The sequence below is a fragment of the Melozone crissalis genome, unplaced genomic scaffold (genome assembly GCF_028551555.1).
Source record: "Melozone crissalis strain CALT ecotype California unplaced genomic scaffold, PUWL_Pcris_2 ptg000017l_1, whole genome shotgun sequence".
Lineage (NCBI taxonomy): Eukaryota > Metazoa > Chordata > Aves > Passeriformes > Passerellidae > Melozone > Melozone crissalis.
In genome coordinates this window covers 12,372,885-12,400,394 of record NW_026535795.1, presented here as the reverse complement: position 1 = coordinate 12,400,394, position 27,510 = coordinate 12,372,885, and the positions used below count along the sequence as shown (strand labels likewise).

General features: G+C 47.5%; 1 protein-coding gene across 1 annotated transcript in view; it reads right to left on the bottom strand.

Annotated features, from left to right (window-relative positions):
• Positions 1–27,510, bottom strand: part of TOX2 (TOX high mobility group box family member 2) — a 172,785-nt gene that overhangs the window by 84,882 nt on the left and 60,393 nt on the right. The window contains exon 2 of the mRNA XM_054274919.1: positions 19,660–19,725. Within this exon, the coding sequence (XP_054130894.1) occupies positions 19,660–19,725 (66 nt within the window). The remainder of the gene's footprint in view (positions 1–19,659; positions 19,726–27,510) is intronic.

Genomic DNA, 27,510 nt, shown 5'->3' with positions numbered 1-27,510 from the left:
GTTTCCTTTCCCTTCTTCCTTTCCCTGCCTGTTTCCTTTCCCTGTTTCCTTTCCATGCTGTTCCCTTTCCCTGCTGTTCCCTTCCCCTGCCTGTTTCCTTTCCCTGTTTTTCCCCAGGCTCTCAGAGCCATCGTGGCAGTGCTCCAGGCAAAGCCGGGAGATGTTCAAGCTCTGCTCCACCTTGGCAAAGCTCTGTCATCTGCCTCACAATCAGCCTCCTTAAAATTGTTTATAATGATTTTTGCCTGGTTTTAAAATGTGTTAAAGATGCTGTACATCCAGCGCAGTGGGATCTAAAATTAGACTGACTAGGCCAGACAAATATAAACCCATTTTTTTCTTTCCTAGGATTTCTCCTGGAAGTGAATTACAAGGAATATCCTATTCTACTCAAGAACATCACACATTTCAGGGAATTATTTGAGAACAGGTTTTACATAATTGGCTTTTTTGTCTCATGGCATACTGAACTTGCATAATGAGCTCAGTGCACTCACAGCAATCCATTGTTGGGCTGGATGGATTTGGTGGAGGGTGCTGGGCCCAGGGTGTGTTACACAATGGTGGATAATGCACTGTAAGCAGGTCAGGACATAAAGCAGCCCAAAAACAGGCACAGGCAAGGAAGAATTAGCAAAAAGCACTCTAAGAAATTAATTCAACCTGGCTTCAGCTGAGCCAGAAGGATGCAGAGCAGGAAGGAAACTACACTCTGCACCACGCTTGTTCCCTTTCAGATTTTGCCTTAGAGTATTTCCCTTGTGCTCAAAACTGAAGGAGTGAAGGGATTAAACAAATCCTTTGTACCACACTTCACATGGATGATGTTTTTGCACCACATTTTCCAGAGTTTCATCTCAGAAGACATGTCCCACGTGTGGCACGTGGCATTCACAGCCATCCCCTGCTCTGGGGTATTGTGGGCAACACAACCCATCTGCAATCCAGACTTTTTCCCCCCAGATATCCCTGTCTGGTTTTTTTTCTCTCATCAGCAAAGAGACATTTTCCAAAGAAGCCCTGCATGGCCCTCACCACTCAGGGCACACCAGAAATGATGTGGGCAAGGCACCAGAGGCACTACCAAGAGCTTATCACCAGTGCTGGAGCTAAAGGGACAATTACAGATTTTTCATAAATGTCCCACACTACCCCTTGCTTTGCTCCCTCTTCCCACACAGAACCAAGGTCCTTAAGCCCAGGCTCTGCTTTTAGTGTGGGAACTCCACAGCACTGAGATGTTGCTCCTGCTCATGGTCCCAGTCCATGCAGAGCAAAGAGCAGTAACAGCTCTTGGTAACCTTTCCTTCACAGTGTGGGTATCAGCCAGATGAAATTTTCATTAACAGGGCCAGACCTGGTACTTTGGCTAAATTTCTTGTTATTTCTTGTTGCCCACATCATCACAAACCCACTCAGATTTGAGCCCTCACCCTTCCCAAGCCAGGCTTGGGACCCCAAAGCAAATTGACAAGAAAACTGTAGATATTAAAAAATAAAAAAAGTAATGTATATATTAAAAAATCAAAAAGTAATAAAGCCCATCAGAAGCAGTGCCCCCCTCCTTGCCACCAGCCAGATCTGATGTGTGTGATTAGCACGAGGAAGGAAGGCAGGGGTGTGGGGATGGCTTGCATAATGTGGTGCAATCTAGCACCTCCCCCAGGGTGCCCAGCTGCTGCAGAAGCAATTTCACAGCTCATCATCCATTATGAGATTAAAATATTTTTTTTTTTCATCCCGTGAAGTATTAATAAATTGTGCAGGCAGACCAGAGTTAGTGCCATTTACACAAATGGTACTGAATCACCCACCTAGTTATTTCTTAATGGATTGAGTATCTGTGTTCCTCCTTAGCCTGTAATTTAAAAACCTAAATACACAAACCTGTTTATTTGTCTCATCAGGCCCCCAGCCAGCACTTAGTGAGCCTGGGGACAGAGGGACAAAGGCAGAGCTGCTGCCTCCCCTGGACCTGCCCCAGCACTTTACAAGGGAAACAATACCAAAACAGCCACATCCATGGATGGGAAAAGGGAAATGCACCACAAAATAACCCCAAACCCACACTGAAATCCCTCCCTTCTGGAGGCAAAGCTCAGTGAGGCATTGCTGATGCAGTGCAGGTTCTCTGGTACACGAGTGAAGATGTAAAGCTGCAGTCAGAGCACCACTAATGGCTCTTGGAACATCCCTGCTTTATTATGGTATCAGAGAAGAAGGCATGTTTAATGTTTAAACTTCCAACAACAAATGCCTTCAGCAAATATGTTTTATGTATTTATTCAGTGCTTCTTAAGTGGCTGTCGCCTCAACAGCTGAGGTGCTGCTTACCTTTTTATTTTAACATTTATTTTATTGAAATTAAGAATGTACCACAGCTTTGTAAAATGCCACCTTCTTCACTCCCTTCTCTACTCTTTACCCCCAGGAACAGCTTGAAATTCTTCACCCACCCATCCACTGCCAAACATTTCAGCCTGCCAGGAACTTGCCAAAATGGGGAAAGGAAATGAACTGAAATCAGCAGGGTGATAAATCAGCAGGGTGATAAATCAGCTTCCCACGTTATCCCAAAGGCCCTCAGCCCCCAAACCTGGCTCTGGGGACATGTGCCAAAGGCAAACACTCCTGAGTCAGCTCTGCCAAAGCAAACCCTGAGGTGGGACAGACAGAGCATGGACCCAATTCCAGTGGCAGTGACAGGGTATGGTTGGCTGTCACAGACATATTTTATGAAAAAGAGAAGCTGAGAGGCCTCAGGAACAAAATGTAAGCATTGATTATCTGCTGCTGTGGAATGCAACAGGTGCATCTGTGATTGGTCTCATGTGGTTGTTTTTAATTAATGGGCAATCACAGTCCAGCTGTTTTGGACTGTCTAGTCAGTCACAAGATTTTATTATGATTCCATTCTTTGCCTTTCCTTGCTAGCCTTCTGATGAAATCCTTTCTTCTATTATTTTAGTACAGTTTTAATATAATATATATCATAAAATAATAAACCAGCCTTCTAAAACATGGAGTCAGATCCTCGTCTCTTCCCTCATCCTCGGACCCCTGTGAACACCACCACAGTTGGCCAAGGGAGGTCTGTGACAGATTGACCATGGGGTTGGGATGTCTCACTCTGTGCAGATCCTAAATATGCACAACTCAGCAAGAGAATCACACAATCACAGAATCACTGAGGTTGGAAAAGACCTTCAAGACCATCAAGCTCAACCTCTGGCTGTCCATACCCCCTGAACCCAGTGCTCCCAGTCCATGTGATGTCAAAGTCAGAGCAGCTGTGGCTGCCCCTGGATCCCTGGCAGTGCCCAAGGACAGGGCTTGGAGCCACCTGGGACAGTGGAAGGTGTCCCTGCCCATGGCAGGGATGGAACTTCAAGGTGAACTTCAAGGTCCCTTCTCTCCCAAAGCATTCCATGATAATCACACAGGATTTCTCTGCACCTCCTCTGCATTTGCTGAGAGCCACAATTATGACTCTTCCTTCACAACCACAGCTCCAAGAATTTTGTTCTTTTTCCTCCCTTACCCAAAGCAGAAGCTGTCATGTCACAGGAGCACAAAGGTGCTGGGGCTGTTAGGGAAAGCAGGAAGCACCAAGAGACTCGTGACAGAACTGTGAGAACGTGGTGCATGGCCAAGTATCCAAATCCCCAGAGTAGGTGTGAAAATCTCAGCCTTAAGCCTCCAATATGTGAATTTTGGGAAACAAACAGATTTTATCTTTAACAATTTTAACAACTTTTTTTTTTTTTTTTTTTTTTTTTTTTTTTTTTTTTTTATTTAATAAAGCCAGGCTTATATATGGTATCTAAAAAAAGGCTGGAACACAACATGGCTGGGTGAGGCTCATCTATGCCCTCAATCAGACACTCATCAAATTCCTTCTGAAGCATTAAACAACCTGGACAAAATGAGCAGTGAGAGTAGGAACCATCCTTTCAGGAGGAAGGCAAAAAGGAAAATCACCACATTAATAATCAAAATAGCAATGTTTCCCTAAAGTAATGACAACTGTCCATCTAGGAGGGCAGCCAGGGCATCAATGTGCTGCTCACAGCCAGGAGCCTGCACCAAGAACCAGCTCCAGTGCTGGCACTGGCAGACCCAGAGGCCATGGACAACATTTGTGCACACAGGGAATGGCTGTGCAGAGGAAAAGAAGGTGCAAGAGGGCTCACATCCACAGCAGGCAGGTGTGTGGGGATACCCTCATAACACAACCAGAAAGCCCAACCAAACACCCAAGGGCGGAAGGGAAACCCAGCCCCATCTCTCCAGAGGCCAAACCACCTGAAACTCTCCATTCATTGAGCAGCTTCAAAGGTGTTTCTGTTATTTTCACTGGTTTAGAAACACCAGGAACCTGAACTGATCTAAAAAACTGGGCAGAAGTGGAAGAGTCAAAATGAGAGGGAGAGATGCTGATGGAGAGGAAGGGGAGGCTCTGAGCACAACAAGGCTGCACAAAACAAAGCCAAAACATCAACCCCATGGTAAAAATTCACATTTTCCCAGTGTACTCAAGGGCTGCAGCTGCTATCTGTCAAACCCAAGCCCACACAAGGCCTAGATATTTCCACAAACCTGGGATGACTCAGAGCCAAGTGCTTCTATTGCCAGTTCTAGCACCAAACTGGACACCTCGAGTCCCACTTGGTGTTACCAAAAAGCTTCAGCCCAGTCTGACCCCAAACACAGCCAAAATGGGACACATTGTCTGCAAAGCTAACTGCATCAGCTTTCATCACTTCTCCTCCCATCCCTATTCTTGATATCAAATAACAGGAATCTCTTTCCAGACTGAAACAGAGTGAGAAAGAAGTCAAAAACCAAGGATTGCATGGACAAAAGGGGAGGAAAGCAGGTGTCTCTAACAGGGATATTGCAGCACTCCTCCATGCACTAGTCTGGAAATCAGGACAGCAGAACTCCACTGCATGATCCACTTGCTGTGTTTCAAAAATTAAACACCATCACATGAGCTGCTCACAGCACTCCAGAGTTTCCTGCACTTTAGAGAACATCTTTCTTTTTTTTTTATTTTAAAACATTTTTTTGGATCTTCAGCATTTCTGTGGAGATCCTGGTAAGATTCTTCCTAAAGTGGCATTCAAGTGCATTCAGTAACTTGCTCTCAATACCAGTGTGGGTTCCCTGGTTTGTACCCAAAAAATGTGACCTGTTGCTCCATCTGCTTGCAGGAGTGATGGGCATTGTCCTGCAGCTGGATCCAGCCTGGAAACAAGCACCTTTTGGATGTTTGCTTCCAAAATGCACCAGGAATCCATGAAGCCTGGGAAAGAAAGCTCCTCAGGAGAAAAGCAGCTCCCATGGGGAGCCTGAGCCCTCAGCACCACGTAGGTGTGTGGTTTTGTTTAGAAGTCATCTGGAATTCTTAAAATAAATTTGCTAAATTGTCTTCCAGAGACTGATGGCTTTCTTTTCTTTTTTTTTTTTCCCCTCCTTAATAAACTTTCAGGGGTATCTTTATTGTTATGTCTAATTTTAGCCAAAACTAACATTTCCTGAGATTCAATTTCTCTCATAATTGTTGGAAGGAAACTAAACTGTCTGCTGTAAACATTCACTGTATTGTGTGAAAAGTATCTTTATTACAGCCCACTGGGAATACTGATAAAATTCCCAATCCTGGCCTTTCCTCACTTTTTTTTCTTAGAGCTCACTCTCTTCTCTTACATACCCATTAGTGTCAGTTCAAACATTCTGCGGGCGAGATATGAGAACTTAAAATATATTATTTAACAATCAAGGGTGGAATAAAGACTTGTGAGCAGTAAGATCCTTTCTGCCTTCCCTTTTGGTGCTTTCTATTATAGAAAATGAGGATGGCTATTCCATTTGTCTGCGTTCGTGCTCAGAGTTGATGTAAAAAATCTCATTAGTTTAGTCTGACATATATTCAATACAGTCTATGTACATATTTTTTTTCATTCTATTCTACAGCTGCAAAATGATACTAAATTTCATCAGATTGGAATGAAAACTGTGGTCTTGGAACATTTCCCTTTAAGGGCCTTATATTTATTCAGAATTCATGAATCATTTTCCAGTAATACAACTATAATTATTCTTAAAGTGTTATGTTTGAAGGTTTAATATGAAATACTTGCAAAAAGCTCTTTTTCACTTTGATAGTTTGTAATCTTCATGGTAATCAGATCAGTTAGCTCCTTCCCACAGCAGCCAGGAAAATACAATTTAATATGAATCTCATACTCTTCACTCATGTTTTAATTAAAGTAATAAAAGCCAAGTAATATTTTGCCCTTTATGGCGTACACAGATGTATAGACCTGAGCTAGACAGCCTCACACCCAGCACTCTTGATGGCAGCTGATGGATTTGCTGCTTTGAGGTAAGTATAATTCAGGCTGGCTGGTGGTGGTGGCAGTGATGGGTGAGACCCAGCTCAGCCATGGCAGAACTACCCAAACAGGTGATGGAACATGGGCCAAACGTGGAGCTCGTGGAGCTGCTGTGACCACCGCCCTTCAGCTGGGTCCTGTGTCACAGCTCAGCTCCCTGGGGAAGCTGCCTACCCTGGTGTTTTGTTTCCGCCATGGCTCTGACCAGCCTGGCCTGGTGTGTCACCTGAGAGGGAGAGATCCCAGCCTTTCCCAAAGGAGCAGGAGCACAAGGACTGGTGACATTCTCTCCCCAGCCAGTTCAGGTCCCCTGTCCCTGATTTTTGGTTCCCACCATGGCTCTGACCAGTGTGGTGTATCACCTGAGAGGGAGAGATCCCAGCCTTCCCCAAACACCCAGTGCAAACAACTAAATAACTATTGAGTGCAATACAACATTCCCCAGAGGAGCAGGAGCACAAGGACTGGGGGCATTCTCTCCCCAGCCAGCTCAGCTCCCCTACTCTGCCCTGATTTTTGGTTTCCACCACGATTCTGATCAGCCTGGCCTGGTGTTGCACCTGAGAGGGAAGATCTAAGCCTCCTCCCAAAGGAGCAGGAGCACAAAGACTGGTGGCATTCTCTCCCCAGCTAGCTCAGGTCCCCTGCCCAGCCTCATGAGCGAGGGGAGGTTGGAGTGAACAGAGCCTGGCTCTGAGCAGAAGGAGCTGGATGGCTGCACTTGGGATCCACAGCCCTCATCATCCTCCAGGGCCTGCAGAGCCATGACATCATGGAATCCTTCAGGGAGGAAAAGCCTGAATTTAGTCAGTATCATCAAGTCCAACCTTTGGCCGATGGCCACCTTGTCCCCATCCCAGAGCACTGAGTGCCATGGCCAGGTGTTCCTTGGACATCTCCAGGGATGGGGACTCCAAACCTCCCTGGGCAGCCCCTGACAATGTCTGACCACCCTTTCAGTGAAGAAATTCATCCTGATATCCACTCTAAATCTCCCATGGCAGAGCATGAGGCCATTTCCTCTTGTTCTGATGGTATTTGCCTGGGAGCACAGCCCAACCCACACCTGGCTGTCCCCTCCTGTCACAAGGAGCTGTGCAGAGCCACAAGGGTCCCCCTGAGCCTCCTTTTCTCCAGGCTGAGCCCCCTCAGCCCCTCCTGGAGCTCCAGACCCTTCCCCAGCTCTGTTCCCATCTCTGGACACTCCAGTCCCTCAATGCCTTTCTCATGAGGGGCCCAGAATGGGGCACAGCAGTCGAGGTGCCCCAGCAGAGCCAGCACAGGGGACAATCACTGTCCTAGTGCTGCTGGTCACTCAATTTTGGGTACAGATGCTCTGCTGATGGTCCTGCCCTCGTGGGGTGGAATGGAGCCCAACCCTGCACGTGCCCAGGGCAGCCCCAGACCTGGCACACAGAGAAGGGCTCATTCTGTCAGAGGGGCTTTCCTTTCTGCCCAGGCCTTCATCCAAACGCTGAAGTGGAAAATAACATTTTCTTGCTGGAAGTGAGTGGCTCCTCAGTTAATCACTGTGTTGTGACAGCAAATCCAAACAGCAGCTCAGGATGGGTCTCTGATGAGGAGGGAAGAGGTAATCAATCAGTTGGGAAAGGAAATCCCAAGAGCAATGGGCTGGGTATTTTCTTCCACACTGCTGCAGCCCACAGAGCTGCATTTCCACAAATAAACAGAGTTTTCCAGAGCAGCTCCCCAGAGGTCCATTAGAGAAGCAAACCACCCTGTGCAGGAGCCAAACCCAGCCCCCCAACAGGACATGGGTGTAGGAGCAACAGGGTCAGGACAGACGGACACGAGAGATCTCTGCAGCCAGGGCTGGAACTTGGGGTTTATTGCAAAGGGCCTGGGGGCAGGGCCCTGCTGGGAGCTGCCAGACACAGCCCAGAGCAGGCCCGAGAGAGGAGAGGGGGAGAGAGAGAAGGCAAGAGCGTGGTAAAAAGGAGAGAGTAAAAGAGTAAAAGAGAGAGGATGAAAGAGTAAAGAGGGTAAGAGAGTGAGGCTCCCGTTCCAATACCATAAATCTTCTTCTGTGTTGAATATTCTGATTCTCACCAACCAATCTAGTACAATATACAAATCCTACAGCATTTCCATACAGCCTATAAGAATCATTACATTACCATACTGTGTTACATTTAAACCCTGAAAACTCCTCTTTGGGCCCCTTCTGCCAAGCTGTAGGGTCTGCTCTGACCCTTGGGCCTGTCTGCAAGCAGAGGGTGTTGTTCCATCAAAAGGGAATCACCTTCAGCTGGCCATGCCATTGTTTTCCAGTTGTTCAGTAACTGAGGGATCTCAAAGCTTGCTTTCATTTCAATCTCACTTATAGTTTCCATATTCTCAAAATCTTTTTCCAGGCAATCATATTGATAAGGCTTTCCTGTTTCATCTTCCCCAACACACGGGAGGAAATCCTTGCTCATCACAGCTCCCTGAGGACACTGGGGCTGCACTGTCAGAGCTCAGCACCAGTCCCTGGCAGGCACAGGGCTCCCTGTCACGCTGTGTCACAGCAGGAATTCGGGACACACACCGAGGAATCAGCTCAGCACAAGGAGCTGCAGGATCCCAAGGCACAAACAGCTGGTGGATGAAAGCTCTGGGATTGCCTTTGGCTGCCACCACTCCAGGCCAGCCCAGGAGCAGCAGGAATGGCCCTGGTGAGGGTTTAAAGCACACATAAGCACCACAGCAACCTGAGAGCTGTGCTTTAAAGGGGGTCTGCACTCTCCAGGGCTGCTCCAGGCTGTCCCCCATGCAGGTCTCACCTTGCCCTGGGCCATGCTGGCCATCAAAGACACTGGCCCTCTTTACACCATGGCAGTCCCTTCACAGCAGTAAAAGCACAAGGGAAATTCTTGATAAAGTGGCACTTTCTTGCCCAAAGCACATCACCTTCCCCTATCATTTGCTGCTCTTTTAGGAGCCATTGGCTTTACAAGCCCAGCAGCATTGCTGGACAGCCAGGCCATGTGTCCTCATGCCACAGGAGCCACCCTGCACTCAGCAGATCCTGTTCAGTCTGACTGGACCTCAGCTGTGCCCCACAGTGCTCTGAAGCTGTCCCAGTCCATCTCCTTCCCCCTAGAGCACACAGGGGACATTCCTGGGGTCTGGGACACACCTTTCCTGCAGCTCTATGGGGGGGCATGGTGGAATTTCAGCACCAAGAACCACCCATGTCCAATCCTCTATCAGAACTCATCTTGGTACCAGTATTTTCTATGTGGAACCCTTCAGATCAAGATGTAGCAGTTTCTCAGGGGGATGGACATGGTCCTGCTGCTCCTTCTCTGCCACCCCAGGCTCCCATCACCTCCCCAGCTCTGCTGCCTCCAGCCCGGGGCCAATCTCCTGCACAGACTGGATTTTTATTATTAGTTTTTAAATGTTTCACTGTTTACAGACCTTTTCATTGCAAAAGAAATCCCAGCTCTCGCTGAAGCTCCTCAGGCATGTTTTGATTCCACATGTCACAGAACAAGGGCTACAGCCAGATGTGCTGCTTAATACAGACACTCTTTTTTGGGTCAAAAACATTCTCTGAGTTGATTCATATCCCAGAAACCCTTGGACAGACACAGGAAAAGACAGGGAAGGGTAGCTGCTGGGGCTGGCTATGGTCTCCAGGGGCCCTTGGAGAGTGGTGGATGCTGTGGCCAGCCCTCAGTCTGTCCAGTGTGGTGTGTGTCCTCCAGTGCCCCTGAGGATCTCCTTCTCCCTCCTGCCTTTGGCCCTAAACCTAAACCTCTCAGCAATCTTCTTGATGAAATATCTGCACATGAAATTCAGCCACCACAACACTTTCAGTGTTTCCCATCCCCACCAGGTGCTCTGTGCCACCTAACAGGTGTCCTCAGCTGTTTGAGATGCTATTTCTTTTTTCCCTTTTTCCCCAGAGTGAGTGCAATGGAAGCAGAGACCATCCATTTTGGTCTAGGAGTGGCTCAATTGCATCAGTTTTTCACTCTTTTGGTGGCTGTTTTTCAAACACCCTATTGCTAAAAACTCAGGAGTCCCTTGAGACCAAGGGTTGAAGATGGTGCTCACTCTTCTTGTAATACAAAAGGATTTTCTTATTATTATTTTACTTAAACATTATAGCTGGCCTTGCAGCAGCAGTAAAACCTCCTCTTGCTATGACTAAGCTACAGGAATCACTTCCTGACTGTACCTTTCAAACATTTTGCTGTCACACAGGAGTTCATGCAAAATTCACAAGCCTGGATCATCAGCTGTAGTTGATCTCAATCCCAAGCCCCTCCTGGAAGGGTTTCCATTAGTTGCTGATTATAATAAATGACATGTAACACTCTATTGTTCATTCTAAAATAGCACATGAGATTCTTCCTGAATTGTCTGCTGAGAAAGGCATTTAGGATCTATCAATGTCTCCCCTCTATTTTTTTTTCTTCTCCAGCACAACATATGAAATTATACAGTATTACTCAAAGAACAGCAGGGAGAGAGCAAAAATCTGTATCTTAGCATGGGGGCCTGCAGTGCACACTCCCAAACTCTGTGTAATCCTCTTTCAACTCTGAGTCTATACAAACCTCTCTCTTCCCTTCACCAGGGGTCTTTTATACTCCTATATCTGTATGTTCCTGCAGTATTTGCAATGTATCCTTGTCGAGGGAGTGGGGAGCCAGCAGTTATTTACTTTCAGGTGTGCTCTGCCCCTGATGGGGCCAATTCCACACTTCAAAAATACAGATTATCTGCAGATTGGAAGAGACCAAGATTCTGCATGGGCACAAGAGAGTAAAGTCCAAAGAGCACAAGGCAGCTGGGGATTGAGGAGCACCAGAGCTCTCCATGCCTTAAAAAAGGAGGCCATATTGCTCCTTATTTAACTCCTCACTTACATGTGACTTCCTTTAACACTGACCAACCTCTGATATCATCTGTTCCTGTGATCAACAGATCAAGACAAAATCAACAGAATATGGAGCCCCCAAACCTCCCTCCTCAGTTATTCACTCAGAGGGTGGTGAAACACTGGCACAGATTGCCCAGAGAAGCTGTGGATGTCCCTGGGAACACCCAAGGTCAGCTTGGACAGGGTCCTGAGCAGCCTGATCTCACTGGGATGTCCCTGCTCCTTGCAGAGGGCTTGAATTAGATGAGTTTCAAGGGTGCCTTCCATCCCAATCCATTCTGGGAATCTGTGAATGTTAAAACAAATTTCTTCATGTGCAAAGGATTAATTAGAAACACCAAAGTTTATTAAGGGACTTGAGTGGAAATGGCACAAAGAATAACCTCACCAAAGGCTCTGATTTTCTGTGCAGACCTTTCTACAAGACTCAAGAGAAGGACACCCTAAGGAATTGCTCAGCCAAGTTTAATGATCTCCTGGGCTCTTCCTGCCTTTCTTCCCAAGCCATCCCAGGTTTGAGGCAGTGGCTGTGGTGACCATGAGCAGCCTGCTGCATTTTATGGGACAAACAAAGTGCTGGAAGCTCCTCCAAATTCACACATCTGGTAGGCCAGGGACCAACTGCTCTAAGGACATCTCACACCTGAGCATTGCTTGTTGTTTCCTCACTGTCAGTGGGACAGCAGCCCCACCACTGATGGACTGAAAACCACCTTGGTTCCAGCTCCTGCCCTGGAGGGAGGAGCAAGAATGAGGGCAGGGTGACCCCCACCTTCATTAGGAACATCCAGTTACCCTCCCTCTGCCCAGGGCTCCAGGGCCACCTCAGTCACTGTGCTCTGCCTCCCTGGTCCCCAGCAGGGATGGGGAACCCCTGCACTCACGTGGGTCTGCCCTAGCCCCGGGTTTATTTTATCAAGTGTTGACATTTTGCTGTGATTCAGTCAAGACTGGTGGGAACAACACGCCTGCCAGTATTATGACAAGGTTTGAAGGCATGTTTTATAGCAGAGGCTGCCAAGAGGAGCTCTGTCTCGTCTGGAGCGTTAGCAGAACATGAGGAAGGTATCCATAGCTTCCCACACATCATTAATTTCTAATTATCCTATCTTTGCTTTCTGCATTATCACTTATTTACCAAACAAAGCTTTATTGGACCTCCCAGTTCCTTATAAGCAGCAAAGCCATTGTTATGTTAAAAGCAATGTTCTAAATGTTATTTATTATTTGATAAACCTCATGTAACCCTGAATGAGGACATTAAACGGCAAGAACACTACTTCAAAATCCCATTTTAAATAAGTCACCAAGACAGCTGTGCCTTTATAAAACACATTAGGGTGGCACTCAGAGCACATATGGCTCAGGGATATATACAAATTATACAATTTCTGTCATTCGATCAAATAAGAGGGACGTTTTGACCCCAGAAATGAGTCAAATGCAAGTTGTAATTCCAGCCCCAGCAGAGGCCCTGGTGGTAATGGATCCTGACGGCTGATCAAAGAGCCCTGACCATTTGACCCACCAGATCAGTGACTCACTGTATCTATTATGGCTAATACAGGCCCCAGCGTGGAGATATACGGAGGCAGGGAGATAAAGGGCAATAGATACAGGAGATAAATGTTGATTTATCCACGTTCAGGCACAGGGGGATACCTGGAGATGGATTCCACGTGGGTGGGAAGGGGCGGCCCTGGCTCACCCCACACTCAGGTTCATCCTGGAGCAAGGCTGCAGACAGCTGCTGGGGATGTCTGTGCTCATGATAAATATCATCTCTCACAGCTGCATCTCCCTCAGGGTGTCAGCAAAGCCCCTGTGCCCTGTCCTGAGTCACACACAGCCAGGGAAAATCCACCTTCTGTTTTACACATATCCATAGTGTCGAAGACATCTTTTATGAAAAATCCTTTCCTTAGGATTTTTCCTCCTGAGAAGCTGGGAGGCCTCAGGAACAAAATGTAAACAATGGTTATCTGCTGCTGTGGAATGCAACAGGTGCATCACCAACAGGTGATTGGCCCATGTTGGTTGTTTCTAATTAATGGCCAATTACAGTCAGCTGGCTCAGACAGAGAGCTGAGACACAAACCTTTGTTATCATTTCTTCTTATTCTATTCTTAGCTAGCCTTCTGATGAAATCCTTTCTTCTATTCTTTTAGTATAGTTTTAATGTAATATTAGCATAAAATAATAAATCAGCCTTCTGAAACATGGAGTCAGATCCTCGTCTCTTCCCTCAACCTAAGACCCCTGTGAACACAGTCACATCCATAGCCCCCAGAAACACATCCCTGCCCATGGATTTGCTTTCTTGGCAGTGTAAGTGTGAACAGCCCATCCAGGAGTTACCCAGTCTTACCCTAATGTCCAGAGCCCAGATTAAAGCCCCTTGTGCTGCTTTACACATCAGGTGAGACACTGGATGTCACCTGCAGCAGGTGTCTCACCAGGCTTGGGTGAAATCCTGCCTTTTTCTGTCTTAGAATCCCAGAATGGATGGATGAGAAAAGCTCATCCCTTAAAGCTCATCCCATTCCACCCCTGCCACAGGCAGGGACACCTTCCACTGTCCCAGGTTGCCCCAAGCCCCACTTGATGCCTTGTGAGGGCTGACCTAGACCAGAGACTGGACAGAGCTAAAGAATAAAGCAGGGATTTATTAAAAGGCCTCCATGGATCCACCTTGGGCAGCACAAGAGCCCAGCCAGGGCTGCACCCAAGATGAACCAAAATGGCCCCAAAATGCACAAACGGGCACGGGGTCTGTCACTGTGATCAGTTCTGCTCCATTTGCACCTTGCAGTTCATTGTCCCATTCCAGCTTTAGCCCATGCAATCCCATCCTTGTTTTTCTCTCTCCAGCCCACGGTGTTTGTGCTCTTGGGCTGAGATTTGGATCATTTGTCCTTGGTGCCCAGCTGGAGCAGGAATTGCTTTGTCTCCCTGCTCTGTGCACAGAGCTCACCATCCCCTCATATGATGCTCAGACCCACCCACTAAAGCAGCACAGAATCTGAAAAATATAAAAGCTAAACCTGAGGTATCCCCTCCAACCTGGCCTTGGCCACTTCCAGTGATCCAGGGGCAGCCACAACTTCTCCAGGCATCCTGATCTTCCAGCTGTAGAATCCTGGAATGGTTTGGGTTAGACCCAAAGACCATTGAGTTCCACACCCCCACCATGGGCATGGACAACTTCCACTGCCCCAGGCTGCTCAGTGCTGCTGTGCAGACCTGGCAGCCAAGACCTGGCATTTTTGACACACAGATGGGCACCATGAGCCTGCCAGTAGGAGCAACACACAGGAACAGCTTTAGGAGAACTTTGTCAATTTAACTCTCCTATTTTCAATTGAACTCTCAATTTTTCAGCACTTCATAGCAGCGGGTCCTCTCTGTACCCTCACTTCCAAAAGCAAAGAGCTGCTTTTACATTCTCCCTGGCCTGAACAAACCACAGTGGAGTTGAACAGCCTTTCCATGAGGAGTCACACAAATTAACTTGTTGGGACAAACAACAATGGGCTGGTTGCTCAGCTGGAATAAGCCATGCACTGAAATCTCCTGGGAATAGGCAGAGCACAGGATCCAAACTGGCCAGTGATAAATATTCAGCTCTTTGCTACTTCAAGCTGCCTGTTGCCCTGCTAGTAGCCAGAGATAACTTTGGATGGAGGGGGAAATGCAGAAACACCCCTCTTAAGGCTTTCCATAATTCACTGAGCAGGTACACACTGAGCAGGCACACACTGAGCAGGTACGAGTCACATCCCAAAGCCAGGGAACAGTGGTCCCCAAGGCCATGCCAGGGCCTGGCAGTCCCCACAACTCCATCACATCACCCCCAGCTCCCTGACAAGGCAGGTCCTGCATTTCTTCACCCAGCACAGAGGATGATGATACCTTCTCACAGGCAGAGTTAATCCATGTTTTTAAAGCACCCATGGACTCCTCCCGCAAGTGCAAAATAAAACCAACCTCATTCCTCAACCTTTCCCTTTCCTGCTGTCACTGTCCTTATCACAATGACCCTAATAAATATCTTTTCCCACTGATTTTTCAGGTGTTTTTATTTATTTTGCCAGCACCATTGCATTTTTACTGATCTTTGAGAGCACTTCAATATCTGTGTATTCCTTGGGATTTTTCACATTGCTTAATTCCTTGCCTTTGTGTGGGGAGGGGGGTGGGAAAGAAAGAAGGAGAATTGACAGGGGTGAGGAATGATGCTCTGCTGACTCCACAAGACACAAGAGATACCTCACTCATCTCGAGGGTCAAATGTCCACGATGATTTGATCAGATGTCAGCTTGCATTTATACCCTGGCCTCTGCTGGAGGTTGAATTACATTTCACATCTGACTCACTTCTGGGGTCAAATGTCCCTCCTATTTGATGGAACAAGAGGAATTCTTTTCCCCAAGCAGGTTGTGCTGCTGTGAGCTGTCAGTGCTCTCATTATGTTTTAGCCTCCTTTATTTCTGCATTTTGTCCTCAGCCGAATCCAACCCCTCTGGGATGACAAGAGGTGCAGCCATGGCACAAAAACCATCCCAACAAGGAGGATCAGGGGAAGGAAGAGGGCATCTGGCCTCCATATGTTGTGGATGGTGTTTTGTGGGGGTTTTACACAGGTTTGGGTGTGGGGTTTTGTTTCTCCTTCCCCTCAAGCTGGCAGCTAGGCGGGGAATAATGAAGGAGAGGCAGTGTCGCAGACATCTTTTATGAAAAATCCTTTCCTTAGGATTTTTTCCTCCTGAGAAGCTGGGAGGCCTCAGGAACAAAATGTAAACAATGATTAACTGCTGCTGTGGAATGCAACAGGTGGATCTGTGATTGGCCCATGTTGGATGTTTCTAATTAATGGCCAATCACAGTCAGCTGGCTCGGACAGAGAGCCGAGCCACAAACCTTTGTTACCATTCTTTGCTATTCTATTCTTAGCTAGCCTTCTGATGAAATAGTTTCTTCTATTCTTTTAGTATAGTTTTAATGTAATATATATAATAAAATAATAAATCAGCCTTCTGAAACATGGAGTCAGATCCTCATCTCTTCCCTCATCCAAGAACCCCTGTGAACACTGTCACAAGGCAGGAGGATCCTGATCCTGGCTTTACCACACTCCTGCCATGAGAAACTGCAGAAATCCAGAATGGTTTGGGTTGGAAGAGACCTTAAACCTCATCCCATCTCACCCCTGCCATGGCAGGGACATTTTCCACTGTCCCAGGATGTTCCAAACATACTCCAGCCTGGCCTTGGGCACTGCCAGGGATCCAGGGGCAGCCACAGCTGCTCTGGGCACACTGTGCCAGGGCCTGCCCACCCTCACAGGGAACAATTCCTAATTCCCAATCTCCCATCCACCCCTGCCCTGTGGCAGTGTGAAGCCATTCCCTGTGTCCTGTCCCTCCAGCCCTTGTCCCCAGTCCCTCTCCAGCTCTCCTGGAGCCCCTTCAGCCCTTGCAGGGCTCTGAGCTCTCCCTGGAGCTTCTCCCCTGGGCTGAACAGAATTTCCTTAGGATCAAACACCAGACAAGGGGCCGAGACAAAGCTGCTGTCAGGGAGCTGCAGGATTATGATGGAGATAAACCCCAACCCACCAGGCTCATCTGCTTCAGTGTGATGGCTCCAGCCCTGCGTGTGTTCAATTTGCCTTTGTCCTGAAGGAACCCAAGGGCTGTTGGGGGTCCCACATGGGCTGTAAAGGAATCTGGTGGTTCAGCAGCCTGTGAGGTGAGATTGTGTAAGCCTCCTCCTGCTGTTTAATGTACTCCTTCAGGTTACAACAGCTTTAGCAAACAATAAAAACCATCTGGAAGCCCCATTTAAATAACAGAGTTGTGTCATTAGTGCTGTAGTCATGGCTGGGGCTGTAAAACCAGTAAACAAGGGCTGATGTGCAGGTAAATAAAGGGAGATGGTGCACTAAGGAGGGCGAGGAGGAAGCTGCTCCTCATCCTCCTTGGCCAAAGCTCATGCTGGGTGTGAGCCACATCCCTGCAGGGCATGAACTGGGATCCTCACCTTCCCTCCCAGCTGCCCTCCTGCCACCCCAGAGGAGGTTCTGGGGGTCACTGCAGCCTCCCACAGAGTCCAGGTGCCCCCAGCTCCCCTCTGACTGCCCCACACCAACCCAGGGAGGGAGCTGGGGATGCCAAACAAGACAAACATTCCCATTTATTTGCTGTGTGTTTTTGCTGGTGGAGAAAGAGCAGCACAGCCCCTGTGCACAAGGCCATCCCAGCAGTGGGGGGTTCCTGCCCTCCTCTGCCAAGGCAAAGAACTTTCCTCCCTCTCCACCCTACTCCAAAGTGGGAAATAGCAAGTAATCAGAGAGCAAATGAAGAGTGAACTCCTCTTTCCCAGGTTACAGGGATCTAAGCTGCTTTGGTTGATCCTTCTCCAGGATCAAACTCAGGACATGATTCCTCCACCACACGGTAATCCCTGCTTTCATTTGGGAGCCAACCCTCCTCCTTGAGGTGCAGCAAACCATTCCCCAAACAGCCCCACAGCAGCCCTGCTGACCTCCCTCTCATACCCACCCTTGAGGGAAAAGGGATGAGAGAGGTGCTGAGCAGGAAACACCAATGGCTCATGCTGGCCATGGCTCTGCCCAAATCCAGCCTGGGGCTGCAGGCACATCATGGCCAGGGGCTGGGGCTGCTCCCTGTGCCAGCACTGCCAGCCCTCCCCATGAAACCCTGGCTGCTGTTTGAACACTTTTGAGAGTGTATGAGCAAACCTTCACCCCAGTTATTGCAATGGGATATGCTAACATAGCATGGAGATGGGATTTTTTCAGTGAAATAAGGAATGAATCACTCCAACTCAAAGAAATCCTTCAAATGTGTGAACCCAGAGATGCACCCTGCAGCAAAGATCACCCAAAAGAAGCTGTTGCTAAAATTCCTACTGGAGCATCAATGTGATATAAAAAGCCAAGTTCCATCCCTTGGGAGGTTTTGAAGGCAAGGTATCTACAACATCCTTCCATTCTTGAGAGGTTTTAAAGGCAAAGTATCTACAACATCCTTCCAACCTTGGGAGGTTTTGAAGGCAAAGTATCACAACAACTGCCCTGTGATCATTCTGAACATGTGGCTCTGCACATCTGGGGACACAGGGCTGACCCCTGGATGGGGCACTCAGGGATCACCCCATTCTGTCCCATATTTACTCACCCTCTGGCAATTCCTGGCTCTAATGATCACCCCCATGCTGTTGTTGGTTGAACACATATTTGTTTCTGCTGAATCACTCAGCAGCACAGTTTGCTGTTCCTTCCCCACCCTGGAATTCCTCCCCATGCAAGAACAGTCTCTCCCCACGCCACCATGGGGACACCTGCTAGTGCCAGCTGCCAGAGCCAGAGCAGGAACAGCTCTCCTGAGCCATGAGCCAATGCCCTGCCCTGCTCCAAGGAGGCAAACCACAGGATTTCATCCCATTCCCAGTGTAATATGGACAGAGTTTAACCCCTGCTGCCACTGGAGCACCACAGTGATGTTCCAAATCCCAGGCACTCTGTGGGGCTGGGTCTGTGGTCAACAAAACAGCCCAAAACAACCAAAAATGGGATTCTGGGATGTGTCAGCAAGGAACTGCCACCTTCCCTCCCCAGGCTGCATGTGATGAGATGCTTTGTGCTGAGAGTCAGCACCTCTAACCATGCCAGGCCACCCCTCTCATCTCCAGGTCAGGGAGACAGAAAAGCACGTGCTGAAGCCCTGCTGTTCCAGCAGGACCTAAATATGAACTTAACTTTACAGAATCACAGAACTGGGTTGGAAGATCACCTTAAAGATGATGTTCCAGCCCATACACAGGCTTAGGACCCCCCTCCATGTTTTTTCCATGCGTATCCAAGCCCAGAGAAGGCTCAGGAACCTGCAAGACATGAACACTTCTATTCTGGTCCCCCACACGTGGGTTTCTAGCTCCAAAACAGGAACCCTTGGATTCCTTTTTTTCCCCTGTTAATCTATTTAGCTACAGGAAATACTCCACATGAGGAAAGGAGACACCTGAACTGCACACAATACTTGGAAACTTCACTGTGGCCAGAAACACCCAAATGCACCTTCATTTGGAGTGAGGGATGCTGAGGCAAAGCTTTTCAGCAAAGCTTTTCAGCAGTTCCAGGATCCAGTGGAATGAGGTTGGGCTGGGAATGGGCTCCAGAGGGAAATACATCCCAACCCCTCCACCAAGTGCTGCATCTGGGCTCTGACCTCCTCCATGGACACTCCTGATGTCCCAGGAGGGCAGATTCACAGGCAGCTCCTGGAATTTGTGCTTTAGTCCCCTAAAACCCTCACCCCAGCAAAACAACTCTTACCTGATTGGCTGATAGAAACTCCTGGGCGTTGTCGTTCATCCCCATGTACATGTTCTCCCCATCAAACTAGAAAGGCAAAAGAAAGAGTTAATAAAATGCCATCTGCACACCATGCTGCTGTGCATCCCAAATACCTTCCTGGCTCTTCACATCAAGAGCCAGAATTCCCAGAGGAACACCCTGAGCTGCTGTTTGAACACTTTTGAGAGTGTATGAGCACAGCTTCACCCCAGTTATTGCAATGGGATGTGCTAGCATAGCATGGAGATGGGATTTTTTCAGTGAAATAAGGAATGAATCACTCCAGTTCAAAGACATCATTCAAATGTGTGAACCCACAGGTGCACCCTGCAGCAAAGATCACCCAAAAGAAGCTGTTGCTAAAATTCCTACTAGATCATCAGTCTGATATAAAAAACCAACTTCCATCAGTGGAAATGTTCAGACTTGGGCAGGTCACATTCAATCCTCTTACAGACATCAACACTAAGCAAAGCTCCTGCAGCAATGCAGAATCACTCTGGAGCTGTGGAAGAGGTTTCACAGTGACTTCTGTGAGCCAGAGAGAAGTTTGATAGGAGGATCCATGTTTACCCCAGAAAAAATTTCCTGCCAAGGATCCATGTTTAACCCTGAAAGAATTTTCTACCATATATTTTCCACCAAGACACCAGGAAAGAAAGAAGGATAAATAAGAGAAACCTGCAACTCCCTATTACAATGAGCACTTTGTTTGACTTTCTTGACCAATGAGTAAAGTGTAAACGTAGGAGTTTTGTAAGAATGGATAAAAAGATGCTAAAATAAAACCAGGTTTGAAGTCTGCTGAAAATGGAGTTGCTTTGGATTAAGACTATCTCAACCATGACATGGGGCATTCAGGAGGGGTCTCTGTGCCCAGCCTGACACATCCATCCCCTCTTTTCCTTCCTGCCCTGCCAGGACTCTGCTCCACGGCTGGGTGGGCTTGGGCTGCCCAGCCCATCCTCCTGTGTCCCTCCCCAGCTGTTAATCCACTTATCAGGTCACAAAACCCCCATGGAGAGCTACAACTTCTCTCACTAATTAGCTGCAACGGGAGCTTTTCACTCGCTCAGATTCCAAAGGAAGGAAAAAAAACCCTCCAGGATTGTCTGTGGCTCCAAGTGCAGCTGAGGCAGGCCTCAAGGCTGAGTTCACAAATTAATTATGGCAATAAAAACGGGCTGAGCCATAAAACACTCCCTAGACCAGGGTGGAGGTACCAGCTGTGAGTGACACCTTGCACTGAACAAGGGGAAGAGCCAACCCTCCTGCCCTTAGCAGCAGGATGATGAATTGGAGATTGTTCACCCCTCACCTGTCCTCCCACTCTCTGATATGAAGCTGATTCCAGTTATGCCTTAACAGAAATTGGCCATATTAAGAGCAATAAAAGCGAAATCTAAATAAAACCAGGTGAAGATTTTCAGCCTAGACAACTAATTATGCTTCCATTTCTCAGAGTGCTACAGGATTAGCTATTAAAGGCAGCAGAGTTAGTAAAGCCAAGTGAGGGTAACACGGCTCTGCTTGGCCTCAGACACCCTCTAATTGCCAAACTGTCCTCTGGCACAGCAAACCAATTAAAAGCTATAAAACTGGAGCAGGTATTATGGCTTTCATTAAGTAATACCAGCAGCAGCAGGTGGGAGAGGATTCCTGTGCAACTGCTGCATCCTGTGAGATCCACCAGTGAGGCAGGAGCTGTGGGACAAACAATTTCCTCAGAAGGCAGCTGGGTACCATGCAATTTAACCTGGATTTTCCTCTACCTGGAAGGTGATCACTGGCACAGCCAGCTGCTGGCAGCTGGAGCTTCCAGGAACACAGATCCAACCAGGTCTAGAGCCTAAATACCTTCTGACCCCACCCAAATACCCTCAGACCCCACCCAAATACCCTCTACAGCCTAAATACCCTCTGACCCAACCTCAATGCCCTCTGGCTCCACCTCAATACCCTTTGAAATTCCCACCAGACCCACCTGGGCTGGCAGCAGAAGTGCCACGGGCGGATGGAGAATCACAGAATCTCCAGGGTTGGAAAAGCCCTCTGGGATCACTGAGTCCAACATTCCCCCAGCACTGCCAAGGCCACCGCTCAGTGATGTCCCCAAGTGTCACATCACCTCTCATGGATCCCTCCAGTGATGGTGACTTCAGCACTGCTCTGGGTTACCTGTTCCAGCACCTGGCCACTGTTCCAGTGAAGGAATGTTCCCTATTATCTAATCTAAACCTGCCCTGATTCCTCTCATTCTACCCCTTGTTTCCCATAAGAAGACACCAACCCACACCTGGCCACCACCCTTTTCTCCAGGAAAAAAAAATTACCTTGAAAATTACATTTAGCAAACCAAAAGTATCATTCAGTAGGGAGGCCCAGAGCAGGACAAACTCTCCCCTGTCTCCACATCCTTCTGTTTGTCAGAATCTATTTTTTTATGGTTTTCTACTGTTCCTCTACCTCCATTCCACAATTCTTTCTGCTCTTGATGCCTTCATAACAACTGTAATGAATCCTGCCTTCAAAATTACTGTTTCTCTGATTTCCAGGCTGAGCAGCGAGCCTGAAAATCAAGACTCAAAATGCAATGGGAACTTTGGAATTTCCCCACTGCTGATTGGATTTTTTCCCCCTCTCCTCCAGGCTGTGAAGGTGCAAACAAATTTATTAGAATTTCTCCCATCAGAATATTTTTTCAATTAGATGTTTGCCAGTTATGCAGCAGCCAGGTAGAGCAGATAAGTAATGTTCTCTCCCTCTTCTCATTATTGTTTTGCTACAGAATGCACTTCAAAACAATCAACCCCATCATACTGGGTAGATTTATGATAGAAAGAGAAATTTTAATATTTCCCCTTGGTTATAAATACCTCCTCCCTTTTTTTCCTTCACTCCAGCTCCTGTTCAAACCTGGATAGAGCCATCCATCACCATCCTTACCCCAAAAGCCAGTCTGCACTGAATGATGTGGCAGAGATCATTTTCAAGTCCTAATTCAAAAGAAACATCCTCTTGTGCAGTTCTCTTAATCACTTTATCACTTTTGCTCTGTTGCAATTAGTTAATTCTATTATTCTTTGTTAATAGGAGCAGCCTATTAAACAAATCAGTGGCTGTGGCTGATTCTCTCCTGCATGGAATGAGCACAAAGCCAGGGAGGGAAGGGGAAAGAAAAGAGGGAAATAAAAAGGGGGAAGTGAAAGGGAAAGGGTGAGAGAGAAGGGAAAGTGTCCCAAATTCCACCAAATCTGGCAACAAAATCAAATGGACACCACTGAAGTGCCTTGGTGTGCAGGTGACAGAGCTCCAGGCAGGATTCCATCTGTGCCACAGGAGGTGGCTTTGCCTGGCACTGGATGGGGACAGGGATGCTGCCAACCCCATTTAGAGAGGGAATCCAAGCACATCAGGGTGATGGAGAGCAAGCCACAGCTGCATCCCTCCATGGGACAACCTACCAAGCATTTTGGGTCCAAGCAAAAGAGGAAAGTGTGAGAAAACACCCTCTGAAATCCAGTTTTTCATGGAGAATTTAATTAAAAATATTATTCTTTTCCTACAGCTCGTCCAGGGGAGCTGCTGCTGGCACTGCTCTATCAGCCCATACATGGAGCTCAATTCAGATGTTGTTGTACTAAACACTTTAAAAATCTTTATTGCTTTTCTAGACCCACTTTGGTTTGTTATTTTTGCTCCAGAGCATTATTTTCAAACCTGTAAATGTGCTCAGAGGTCACATAGGTCTCCTGTTAGCCAGATGAATATGAAAAGGAAAAACAAATGCAGGCAGCAGGCTGGGACAGACCCCAAAGTGCAGCAGCTGGGGGATCTCCAGCTCTGTGCAAACAGGGAGAACAAATGTTTGCTAACTGGGAAGGGCCCAGTGGAAAGAAACACAACCTGCTGCCAAGATTCCAAGAAGGTGTTGCTTTTTCCTGGATGGCACTGCCAGCTTGTACAATTTTATTATGAATCTCATCACATTCTCTTTATTTTGTGGGAGACGCGAACTGAGATGGAAACTTCAGCTCTGTATGAAAATGTGGAATCAGAGATTGGTTTGGGTTGGAAGGGACCTTAAAGATCACCCAGTTCAACTCCACTGACATAGGCAGGGCCACCTTCCACTAGACCAGAATATGTGGGCAAGATTCATACCAGTAATACCTTCTGTGATACCTACAAGATCTCAAAAGCCTTCCAAACCTTTTATTTAATTTTATTTTATGTCTGGTGGGTTTGGTGGTTTTTTTGGTTTGGGTTTTTTCCTTGGAGGAGTCTTATCTGAATTTTGACACTCATATTTGGCAATACTTGACCAGACCACCTTAACTGCAAGTCCACTGAGGTTCTAGAGCTTGAAAATGTGGCCTGTTAATTCAAATCCAGCAGTAATTAAGAGCCATTGCCATCAAGGAGCTACTAAATGACCAGTTAAGAACAATCTGGATGCCTCCAGTGGTTCCTACTGCTCAGGGTTATAAACATTTGCCTCTAGTTTGCCTCCTGTACCAGAACACAGGAGATGGGCAGGGGGTTCCCTCTCATGACAAGCTCATTTCCAAACTGGGTGCACTGGGGATGCCACATTTCACTGCAGGTTCCTGGTATGCATCTGGGTTTGTTTCCCAGCAAGCTCCAGCTCAGCCACCACCAGCACCAACACAGAGTGACCTGGTGACCTAGACCAGAGACAGGACAGAGCTAAAGAATAAAGCAGGGATTTATTAAAAGGCCTCCATGGATGCACCTTGGGCAGCACAAGAGCCCAGCCAGGGCTGCACCCAAGATGAACCAAAATGGCCCTAAAATGCACGACCAGGCACGGGGTCTGTCACTGTGATCAGTTCTGCTCCATTTGCACCTTGCAGTTCATTGTCCCATTCCAGCTTTAGCCCAGGCAGTCCCATCCTGATTGTTTTTCTCTCTGCAGCCCACGGTGTTTGTGCTCTTGGGCTGAGATTTGGATCATTTGTCCTTGGTGCCCAGCTGGAGCAGGAATTGTTTTGTCTCCCTGCTCTGTGCACAGAGCTTACCTCTCCTCATATGAAGCCCAGACCCACACACTAAAGAAGCTCAGAATGTGAAAAATATAAAAGCTAAACCTGAGGCATCAGACCCGAACCAATGCCATGCAAGGAATGCCTTTAGATTTTTAGTGAGTAAAAGTTAACCCAAGAAAACCTGTGTAACACAAGGTAATTAATTTGTATTTAATTCTCCTCATTAAAAAAATAATAATTAAAAAAATCAAATTGCAGCCCATGTGTTGCTGGGCTTCACTCAGCTGCTTCTAGTGGCAGCATTAGAATGCACCATTCCCATAATGGGGAATGGGCAATGCAATGGCACCATTCCCATCATGGGGGAACATAACTCTTCTTTAGAAAGCGTTACAGGAATGATTTTATCCACAATTCATTTTTATCACTATTATTTGAGTGGCACATCCTGCTGTAAGTGGCCTTTGGTGCTTCCCAGCCCTACATCCCCACGATGCTGCTCCTGCACACCTGGCTCAGCCCTCTGAGGGATCCACACCCAAGGATGCTGATCCTGGTAAGGATCTCTGGAAGAGGTTTTACAGTGACCTCTGTGAGCCAGAGAGAAGCCTGATACGAGGATCCATGTTTACCCCTGAAAGAATTTTTTACCAAGGTCGTTAATAGAGACCAAGAAATTTTTACCAATAATTTTTTACCAAGGTCGTTAAAAGAGACCAACAAAGAAAGAAGAATAAATAAGATAAACCTGCAACTGCCTGTTCCAATGAGCACTTTGTTTGTCTTTCCTGACCAATAAATTGTAAACTTAGGAGTTTTGTAAGAATGTATAAAAAGCAGGCATGCTATAATAAAACCAGGTTTGAAGCCTTCTGAAAATTGAGTGTTGCTTTGGATTGTGACCGTCTCAACTACGACAAGGATGCTCTGTGCACACCTCTGGGATGTGAAATCCTCACCTCAGCCCTGCTCCTGGCTCCATGGCTGAGCTGCCACTGCAAATCCCTGCAGGAGTAATTCAGCATCCCACCTCTTCAGGGAATACACGGCTGAGGTTGGCTTAATCCCTTTAACTGCAGTTCCCCCATTAAGGTCTTTACACAACCTCTGGCCCGGAGTGATCTACTTAGCATTATTTATTTGTGTGCTGAAATGCTTGGGCAGCCCCTGGGTTGATGCTGTCAGGGAGGGTCAGGAGTTCAGCAGGAGATTTACACTCTCCCCAGGAGTGCCCTGCAGGGGCAGTCACTGTGTCCATCCCCGATTTGTTTGGGGACAAATGGCATTAACAGGGAGCACGACCCCACAGCAGGTGTCAGAGGCACAGCACAAACCCAGCAGCCACAGCAGCCACCGGGGCTCTCAGGGGCTGGGTTTCCTACAAACACTGAATATTCTCACACTTTATCCCAGGGGAAATTCAGCTTGATACAGTTGAAATCTTGAGGCTTAAAGCCTTACAGTAAAAAGTGGTTTGTTTGGTAGGTCTGTTTGTTTTAAGAACAGCTTACAAGTAGGATAAAAACCTACTTGTAAACTTGGTAGGAGTCTTTTATCTCAAATACACCATGAGGAAGAAACCTGCAGAGTTGATAGGCCAAGTTATGGTAGAGGCTGTCAGGAAACTACAGCCAGGTGGGAAAGGAAGGAATGACCTGCACCAGCCTGATGGACACTGATGGAGGGAGTATTCAGAAATTCCTAAACTGGAGCATCTCCCTTGGAAAGACCCATCTGAGAAGCTCTCACACTGGGATGGACAGAAGGAAAACATAAAACCAACCAAGGAAATCCTAAGGACCCCCCATCACCCACCTGCTCTAAAACAATGTGAGAGAACTTTGGGACCATCATGACAAGATAGACCTTGAGGGGCTGGAGCATGTCCACAGAAGGGAATGGAGCTTGGGGAAGGGTCTGGAGCTGCAGGAGGGGCTGAGGGAGCTGGGAAGGGGCTCAGCCTGGAGCAAAGGAGGCTCAGGGGGGACCTTGTGGCTCTGCACAGCTCCTGACAGGGGGGGACAGCCCCAGGTTGGGCTCTGCTCCCAGGAACAGGGACAGGAGGAGACAGAATGGCCTCAAGATGTGGTTTAGATGGGAGATTAAGCAAGGTTCCTTAACTGGAAAGGTTGTCCAACTCTGGCACAGCTGCCGAGGGCATGGTGGAGCCACAATCCCTGGAGGGATTTAAAAGACATGTGGAAGTGACACTTAGGGACATGGGTTAGAGGTGGCTTTGGCAGTGCTGGGTCAATGGTTGGGCCCAACAGTCCCAGAGCTCTTTCCCAACCTAAATGTTTCAGTGATTTTAAATGTCTGACCTTCTCTTTCTGTGCCCAAACTAACAGGAGTGGGAAGGGGAAGGTTCCAAACCAGCATATCCAACTCCCTCAGTGTGAGCCCATCACACTCCAACACACCCCAGGGGGACCCAGAGGGAGCCAAGAGGAGGGACCTTGTCCCTCACAGCCCGCTTGGAGCTTGCTGAAGGGTCAGCAAGCCCCTAGGAAAGATGAACTGATCTCTCTGGTTGAAATTCTCACAAAGCTCCTCAAAAACCACCTCTAAACCCCAAAACCCAACACATCGTGGGACCCAGGGGAAGGTTCTTTTACTCACAGCCAGACACTCAGGAGGTTTTAGCAAGCAAAATATCATGGTCCATGATCCATCTGCACTAAAATCTCTCCTGCTCATCCTATAACTGATCTGGAAGGGCTCAGCTTATTAATGAGACAGAAATTATTCAGGCCAGCCAAAACTAAAAGCGACTTTGAATAGCTTTGCATTAGGACTCTCACTGCACTAAGTGGCACTGAGG